Source organism: Anser brachyrhynchus (genome assembly GCF_964034855.1).
Source record: "Anser brachyrhynchus genome assembly, chromosome: 1".
NCBI classification, from domain to species: Eukaryota; Metazoa; Chordata; class Aves; order Anseriformes; family Anatidae; genus Anser; species Anser brachyrhynchus.
In genome coordinates, this window is record NC_137694.1 from 212228317 (window position 1) to 212236614 (window position 8298).

The 8298-nt window shown below is 70.6% G+C and overlaps 2 protein-coding genes across 2 annotated transcripts; one reads left to right on the forward strand and one right to left on the reverse strand.

Moving 5' to 3' along the window:
* The first annotated feature begins 1063 nt into the window (after nt 1-1063).
* ANAPC15 (anaphase promoting complex subunit 15) lies at nt 1064-3145 on the forward strand. Its single transcript, XM_080607390.1, has 4 exons — nt 1064-1232; nt 2209-2268; nt 2444-2581; nt 2847-3145. Exons 1-4 carry the CDS (start codon nt 1113-1115, stop codon nt 2892-2894), a joined length of 366 nt encoding a protein of 121 aa, XP_080463516.1. The 5' UTR covers nt 1064-1112; the 3' UTR covers nt 2895-3145.
* LOC308200881 (transmembrane O-methyltransferase homolog) lies at nt 3136-7035 on the reverse strand. Its single transcript, XM_080607364.1, has 4 exons — nt 6336-7035; nt 5068-5343; nt 3665-3861; nt 3136-3587 (listed from the first exon to the last, which is right to left on the reverse strand). Exons 2-4 carry the CDS (start codon nt 5327-5329, stop codon nt 3267-3269), a joined length of 780 nt encoding a protein of 259 aa, XP_080463490.1. The 5' UTR covers nt 5330-5343; nt 6336-7035; the 3' UTR covers nt 3136-3266.
* Between the last annotated feature and the right edge of the window lie 1263 nt (nt 7036-8298).

Below are 8298 nucleotides of genomic sequence, written 5' to 3' on the forward strand. Positions count from 1 at the left end.
GACCCCCCTCACCCCCGGGCCGTGCCGTGACCCCGGTGACCCCGTGGCCCCGCCGGTGCGTGGCGGTGTCACGCAGGTCCCTGCGGCTGGCGGTGGGGCAGGGGGGAGCCCTGGGGGGGTCCTGAGGGCCCCCGGGGGGGTCCCGGTGCATGGGGGGGGTCCTGGTGTGTGTGGGGGGGGTCCCAGTACGTGCGGGCATCCCAGTGCCCGGGGGGGTCCTGGTGCCTGGGGGGGGTCTTGGGGGGGGGGGGGTCCCAAGGGCCCCACTGGAGTCCTGGTGCATGGGGGGGGTCCCGGTGCGGGGGGGGGGTCCCGGTGCATGGGGGGGTCCTGAGAGCCCCGGGGGGGGTCCCAGTGTGTGTGGGGGGTCCCAGTGCATGGGGGGGGTCCTGAGAGCCACATGGGGGGTCCTGCTGCATGGGGGGGTCCTGGTGCCTTGGCAGGGGGGTCCTGAGAGCCCCGGGGGGGTCCCGGTGCGTGGGGGTTCAGGGTGCCCGGGGGGTCCTCGTGCATGGGGGGCTCCCGAGAGCCCTGAGGGGGGGGGGGTCCCGGTGTGTGGGGGGGGGTCCTGATGTGTGGGGGGGGGCCCAGTGCCTGGGGGGGGTCCCGGTGCATGGGGGGGGTCCTGCTGCGGGGGGGGGGGGATGTCCCGGTGTGTGGGGGGGGTCCCGGTGCGTGGGGGGGTCCCCGCCGCCCCCCAGCCCCCCCAGGGTGCTGTCAGATGCCCCCAGAGGTCCCCGCAGCCCCCCACAGCCCCCTCCCCCCCCCCCCGTGGGTCGCGGACACCCGTGGGCACGGCCCCCCCCGCCCCGCGGGTCCCTGCGCCCCAGCTGTCAATCACGGCTCGGCCACGCCCCTCCCGTGTCCAGACCACGCCCCCCTGCGCGCAGGCCACGCCCCCTCACCCCCTTCTACCCCCCCCCTCCGCGCCCCGTGGGCGTGGCCTCGCGGCGCTCACCCGTCCGCTGCGCGATGGCGCGCGGCGCTCTGCGCATGCTCAGTACCAGGGCGGGCTCTTCAGCCCCCTCCCCCTCTCCTCCCCCTCCCCTCCCCCCCCAAGTGCTTCCGGGTCGGGGCGGCACTTCCGGGCCGGCCGCTGGGAGGGCGGTGCCATGTCGACGCTGTTCCCCTCGCTGCTGCCGCGCCTGACGGAGCCGCTGTGGTTCAACCTGGACCGGCCGTGCGGGGACGAGGGGGAGCTGCAGCAGCAGGAGCAGCAGCACCAGGCCTGGGTGCGGGGCTCGGGAGGCTCCGGGGGAGCTCCCCCGCGGCTGCCGGGGCCTGCGGGGAGCTGCGCAGAGGCCGGAGCCGGGCTCTCGCCGGGGGTGCCCAGGGCCAGGAGCAGAGGCCCCGGGCCCAGCCTGGAGGCCGGGAGGTGCCCTCTGGGCCCCAGGCAGCGCTGCTGTGCCGGGCGGGTGCCGGAGCCCTGGCACAGGCTGCCCGGAGAGGGGCTGGGGGCTCCTCCGCGGGGTCTCCGGCAGCCGCCGGGACGTGGGGCTGGGCCAGCGGCTCCGGGACCCGCGAGCTGCCCCAGGGGCCTGCGTGTGTGGCAGAGCAATTTAGAACCAGGGCTGCCTTGTAGTTAATTAAACCCCCCAGAGGACAGGTGGCGACTCCTGCCGGTGGCCTGCGACTGCTCCACGCTGTCAGCGCGGTGCCACAGCCCGTGGGAATAAGGGGAGAGCTGCCATTAAATTGATTAAAGCGAAGCAAGCAGCTCGGTGATTAAGTTCTCCTAATCAAATTAAATCACTTTAGTCAGTGTATAAAAAAAAAAAGCAAAGCACCTGGGAGATGCTCAGAGTCCCTCTGGCTCCAAGGTGCTGGGTGTTTTAATTGAGCTCTCATTATCCCCAGCAGCTGTGCCGGTCCTGCCGAGCAGAGGCCTCGTTAGGGACAGGAAAACTTCAGCCCTCGGATGCCAGCAGGGCACGGGGGTGCCCCTGGCCATCCCGGTCCCCCCGTGCTGGGCTGAGCACTGCGTCCAGCAGACACGTCCCCAACGGCCTCACGCCTCCTGTGGCAGCCGTGAGCTGTCCCCAGCTGCCCTGTCACCTCCTGGGTCCCTCTGGCTGGGGACAGGGCAGGCTCCTTGCTGGGGTCCAGGCTGGGGACAGGGGCTGTGGGGACGGCCTGCCTTGCGCGTGTTTCATAGTGGGGGTGTCCCTCCCTCATGCTGACCCCCCCCCCCCTTTTCCCCCTCGTTAGCTGCAGAGCATCGCGGAGAAGGACAACAACCTGGTGCCCATCGGGAAGCCGGCCTCCGAGGTGGGCGCGGCCGCGCCGCGGGGCCGTTGTCACCCAGCGAGGGGAGGGCGGCGGGAGCCTGGGGTGGGCTCGGGGTGACCGCGGTGGGGGCTGGGCTGGGCGGGGGGCTGCGGGACGCAGGGTGCGTGTGATGGGATGTGGCACCGCAGCGCCCTGACCGCCCCGACGCCCGCAGCACTACGACGAGGAGGAGGAGGAGGACGATGAGGACGACGAGGACAGTGAGGAGGACTCGGAGGATGACGAGGACATGCAGGATATGGATGAGATGAACGACTACAACGAGTCCCCCGACGACGGGGAGATCAACGAGGTGAGCGGCCCTAACGCCTGCCCAATGCCCCCCCATGGTCAAGGCCCCCTGCCCCCAGCCCAGGCTGCCCCCAGCCCCCCCCAGCCCGGCTTTGGGCACCGCCAGGGCTGGGGCGCCCCCAGCTCCTCTGGGCAGCCTGGGCCAGGCCCTCAGCGCCCTCACAGGAAGGATTTCTTCCCAGGGAGCAGCTGCCCGGGTCCCTGCCCTGCCCCCAGTCCCTGCCGCGCTGTGCCCCACGTCTCCGACCTTTCCCTTCCCTCCCCAGGTGGACATGGAGGGGGCCGAGCAGGATCAAGACCAGTGGATGATCTGAAATTGCTGCGTCCTGACCCAACCGGAGAGACTGGGGGGGCTCCTGCCCTGGCGCCGGGAGGGCCCCGGGGGCCGGGGGCTGCTCCTGCTGTGGCTGCGTCCCGCAGGGGGCCGGGCACGGAGCCGCCCGCTGGGGCTGGGGACGCTGGTGGCACCGGGGGGCACGCGGCGCTGCTCGCGGCAGGGCGGGGGCACGACAGCGACGTAGCACTTTTGTAATAAACACTTTTTGGGTTGTTTTTTTTAAGGAAACAGACCCAAATCTTGTTCAGGTGCTTGCGGCCCCAGGCGCAACCCTTCCTGCCCAGGCTCCCGCTCCGACCGCGGCCCCGCGGCGCTTCGGGCTCTCCCACGGGCCCTCCTCGGTGCCGGCTCAGCGCGCGCCGGTGTAGCAGAGCTCGGCGACGCCGTCGGGGATGGCGCGGCAGTACTCGAGGCTGGCGCGGTGCACCCGGCAGCGGTACCTGCCGCAGCTCTTGGCGTACCGCAGGAAGCGCGGCGCCCCGGGGAAGACGACGTTGTCGGCCAGCACGGTGGCTCCCTCGGCCAGCAGCCCGTGCTCCTCCAGCAGCTGCAGGTCCCGCAGGTAGCAGCGCTTCCCGTGGTCCATGAAGACGAAGTCGGCTTTCGGCAGCCCGTGCCGCTCCCGCAGCCGCGGGATCACCTCCGCCGAGGGGCCCACGATCAGCTCCACCTGCCGGGGGGGGGAACCTCAGCTTCTGCGCCAGCCCCCCCGGGGCGTGGGGGGTCTCTCCCCGCCCCGCCGCTCACCTTCTGCTCGTCGAAGCCCGCCAGGCGGATCACCTTCTCGGCCACGGCGGCGTGCCGGGGGTCGGGCTCCACGGTGTAGAGGCGGGCGCCGGGGGGCAGCGCCGCGGCCATCAGCACGGCGCCGTAGCCGCAGTAGGTGCCCAGCTCCAGCACGGCCCGCGGCGCCCGCTCGCGCAGCAGCCGCTCCACCAGCTTCCCTGCCGCGGCGCAGCCCTCAGCGCCCCCGCGGGCTGCAGGGGGGGGCTCGCCGCGGCTGTGCCGGCGCTGCCACGGCTTCGCAATAGCGCCGTGGCTGTGCCGAAAGCGCCACGGCTGTGCCAAACGTGCCGTGGCTTTGAAATAGCACCGTGGCTGTGCCGGCAGTGCCATGGCTGTGCCAAACATGCTGTGGCTCTGAAATAGTGCCACGGCTGTGCCAACTGTGCTATGGCTTTGGAATAGTGCCGTGGCTGTGCCAACTGTGCCGTGGCTTTGCAGTAGTGCCGTGGCTGTGCCAACAGTGCCATGGCTTTGAAATAGTGCCATGGCTGTGCCAACTGTGCCGTGGCTGTGCCAACAGTGCCATGGCTTTGAAATAGTGCCATGGCTGTGCCAACTGTGCTGTGGCTTTGCAGTAGTGCCGTGGCTGTGCCAACAGTGCCATGGCTTTGAAATAGTGCCATGGCTGTGCCAACTGTGCCGTGGCTTTGCAGTAGTGCTGTGGCTGTGCCAACAGTGCCATGGCTGTGCCAAACGTGCTGTGGCTGGGCCAACATTGCCACGGCTTTGCAATAGCACCGTGGCTGTGCCGAAAGCGCCACAGCTGTGCCAAATGCGCTGTGGCTCTGAAGTAGTGCCATGGCTGTGCCAGCAGTGCTGTGGCTTTGCAGTAGCACTGTGGCTGTGCCGGCAGTGCCACAGCTCTGCCAGCAGTGCCATGGCTTGGCAGGCAGTGCCATGGCTGTGTTGGCAGTGCCACAGCTTTGCAGTAGCACAGTGGCTGTGCCAGCAGTGCCATGGCTGTGCCAAACCTGCTGTGGCTTTGAAATACTGCCGTGGCTGTGCTGGCAGTGCCACAGCTTGGCGGGCAGTGCTGTGGCTGTGCCAGCTGTGCCGTGGCTTTGAAATAGTGCCATGGTTGTGCCGGCAGTGCCACGGCTGTGCCAACATTGCCACGGCTTTGCACCATGGCTGTGCCGAAAGTGCCACGGCTGTGCCAAACGTGCCGTGGCTCTGACACAGTGCCGTGGCTGTGCCGGCAGTGCCCTGGTTGCGCTCGCAGCACCGTGGCTTTGCCCGCAGCGCCCCAGCCCTGCTGGCACCGACGTGGTTGTGCCGGGGGTGCCGAAGCCACGCCAGCCATGCCGTGGCCGTGCCGACGGCGCCGTGGCCGTGCCGTGCTCCCCGCGCGTGCTCGCCCTCACCTTTGTCCGGCCCCACGCAGCTGAGGTGCTCGCGGCGGTAGCTCCACTGGTCGAAGGTGCTGAGGATGTGGCGCGGGTCGCCGGGGACGGCGTGGGCCAGCAGGTAGCGGAAGGCGCGCTGCTCGCGGGACGCGCCGCCGAGGCGGTCGCGCAGCCAGGGCAGCAGCACGGCGCGCAGCAGCAGCAGCAGGTAGTGGCGGCAGCGCAGCAGCAGCGTCAGCAGCAGCGGCAGGAAGGCCAGCGCCACGGCCAGGGGCACCATGGCGGGGCGGGCGCCTGGCGAGGGGCACGGCCATCAGCCCTCGACCACCTCCCCCCTCCCCCCCCCCCGGGAGACACGTGGGGAGAGTGGGGGGGGCGGGTCGCAGGGCCAGGCTGCGCCCCGGGGTGCCCCGAGGTGGGGGGGGGGGGTCCCAAGGGGGTGGTGGAGGGGGGGAGCGGGGCAGGGAGGGTTCTGCACCCTGGGGGTGCCGCCTGCTGCGGGGGGCACGGGAATGCCCCGGGGGGGCATGGGCAGACGGACGGACACGGACAGACGGACACGCACACGCACACACCGGCTCTGATGACCCCTGCACCCCAAAAACCTGCGCCCCAAAACCAGCGCCCCACAATGCGCACCCCACTCCCTGCAACGTGCGCCCCCCCCCTCCCAGCAGGCCCGACATGGCTGCGTGGACAGACGGACGGACACGGACAGACGGACACACACACGCACACACCGGCTCTGCTGACCCTTGCGCCCCAAAACCTGCATCCCACATCCCGCACCCCATACCCTGCAACATGCAGCCCCCCACAAGCCCCTCCATGCACCCCACAACCACAACCCTGCACCCCACAGACCCCCCTATGCCCCCCACCCCCTGTCCCCAACTCGGGGTCTCTTGTGGGCTCCCACAGCCCCAACCCTGCACCCCCCAACCCCCTCCATGCACCCCCCAAGCCCCCCACCCTCTGTACCCAACTCAGGGTCTCTCGGGGGGCTCCCACAGCCCCAACCCCACACCCCCCAGCCCCCTCCATGCCCCCTGCTCCCTGTCCCCAACTTGGGGGCCCCCACAGCCCCAACCCAGGACCCCACAACCCCCTCCATGCACCCCCCAGCCCCCTGCCCCTCACCCCCAACCCCCTGTACCCAACTCGGGGTCCCTCGGGGCTCCCACAGCCCCAACCCCACACCCCCCAGCCCCCTCCATGCCCCCCGCCCCCTGTCCCCAACTCGGGGGCTCTCGGGGGGCTCGCTGCCCGCAGCGGGGGGCTCCCACCTCTCCCGGCGCTCAGAGCTGCGCGGCCCCGAGCCCCCAGCCCCCCGCCGGGCGCTGCTCCCCGCTCAATTATTGATGGCGGCGGCGTCGCCTCGCCGCGGCCAGCACCGGCTCCGGTTACCGGGCCCAGCACGGATGGGTTACGGGATGGGTTACGGGACGGGTTACGGTTACGGGACGGGGGCGAGCCGGGGGGGCTGCTCCGGGGGCTGAGGGACGGGTGCCGGGACTGGGATCCCGGTTCCGGAGCTGGGGCACCGGTACCGGAGCTGGGGGAGGTGCTGGAGGCACGGGGTGGACGCTGGGTTTTGGGGTTGGATGCAGGATTTTGGGGATGGACGCTGGGTTTTGGGGGTGGACGCTGGATTTTGGGGACGGATGTTGGATTTTGTGGGTGGACGCTGGGTTTTGGGGGTGGATGCTGGGTTTTGGGGGATGGATGTTGGATTTTGGGGGTGGACGCTGGATTTTGGGGAGGGACGCTGGATTTTGGGGGATGGATGCTGGATTTTGGGGTGGACGCTGGATGTGTGGGTCTGTGGGGTCGGACAGCCGGACAGCCGGACGTCGCCTCGTGGTTCCACCTGCCCCCGGGTCCCTGCAGGGCCTCTGGTGCCCAGGGTGTCTGCGCCCACCTCTCCTGGACGCGCCCTGCCCCAAACTGGGGCTGTTTAACCCCAAAACGCGGGGCAGCAGCCCAGCCCCTACCCCCACGTCAGGGCGGGCAGGCCCCCCGGGCTGGGGGGCACCCGGCGCTCCCCGCAGCCCCGCGCCGAGCAGGACCTGGCCACGGGGGGGCCTTGGGGGAGGCTGGGGGGGCTCAGGGGGTTTGGGGGGGCTCAGGGGGTTTGGGGGGGCTCAGAGGGTTTGGGGAGGCTCAGAGAGTTGGGGGCCTCGGAGAGTTTGGGGGGCTCAGAGAGTTGGGGGGGCTCAGAGGGTTTGGGGGGGCTCAGAGAGTTGGGGAGCTCGGAGAGTTGGGGGGCTCGGAGAGTTTGGGGGGCTCAGAGAGTTGGGGGGGCTCAGAGGGTTTGGGGGGGCTTAGAGGGTTTGGGGGGCTCAGAGAGTTTGGGGGGCCCCGAGGACTGGGCCCGACGGGGGGCAGGGCTGGGGCAGCCCTGCAGCGCGCTCCCTGTCCCTGGGGGGCGTCAGGGGCTCCCCGTCCCGGGGGGGGATTGGGGGAACTGGGGATACTGGGAGTACTGGTGGTACAGGGAGCAATGGAGGGCACTGGGTGTTACTGGGGTTGCTGGGGGCGCTGGGAGTGCTGGGGTCACTGGGGGTTACTGGGAGCACTGGGGACACCGGGGTAACTGAGGATACTGTGGGCAGCTGGGGATACTGGGGGCACTGGGAGTGCTGGGAGCGCTGGGGGAACTGGGGGCACTGGGGATACTGGGGACAGCTGGGGTTACTGGGGATACTGGGAGCGCTGGGATGGGGGCACTGGGGGTTACTGGGAGCACTGGGGACACTGGGGGCATTGAGACAACTGGGGGCACCAGGGGCACTGGGGATACTGGGGGCACTGGGGATACTGGGGGCACTGGGAGCAGTGGGGGGCACTGGGGGAGCTGGGGATACTGGGAACACTGGGGACATTGAGAGAACTGGGGGCAATGGGGTAACTGGGAGTACTGGGGCAAAGGGAGAGCTGGGAGCAATGGGGGCACTGGGAGCACTGGGATGGGGTCACTGGGAGCACTGGGAGCACTGGGATGGGAGCACTGGGGGCACTGGGAGCACTGGGAGCCCGGTAGCCCCGCCCCCCCGCGCTCCCCCCCACGAAGCCCCGCCCCCACCCCCGCCGCCACGTGACCGAGCCCTCACGCCCCCTCCCCCCTCCCAGCCGGTGGGGGCGGCTCCACCTCCCGCTCTCTGATTGGCTCCCCCTCACGTGACGGCACCGCCCCGAGTCTCGGCGGGGAGGGGAGGGGCTTCCAATTCCCCTCTCCCCATTGGCTCT

Bases quoted from the DNA above. Each gene is read 5' to 3' on its own strand.
- ANAPC15 (XM_080607390.1), top strand. From the start codon at position 1,113: ATGTCGACGCTGTTCCCCTCGCTGCTGCCGCGCCTGACGGAGCCGCTG. The intron at 1,233-2,208 runs GTGCGGGGCTCG...CCCCCTCGTTAG, and splicing joins AGCAGCAGCACCAGGCCTGG to CTGCAGAGCATCGCGGAGAA. The intron at 2,269-2,443 runs GTGGGCGCGGCC...CGACGCCCGCAG, and splicing joins TCGGGAAGCCGGCCTCCGAG to CACTACGACGAGGAGGAGGA.
- LOC308200881 (XM_080607364.1), bottom strand. From the start codon at position 5,329: ATGGTGCCCCTGGCCGTGGCGCTGGCCTTCCTGCCGCTGCTGCTGACG. The intron at 3,862-5,067 runs GTGAGGGCGAGC...GCGCCGCGGCAG, and splicing joins CTGCGTGGGGCCGGACAAAG to GGAAGCTGGTGGAGCGGCTG. The intron at 3,588-3,664 runs GTGAGCGGCGGG...CCCCCCCGGCAG, and splicing joins CGGGCTTCGACGAGCAGAAG to GTGGAGCTGATCGTGGGCCC.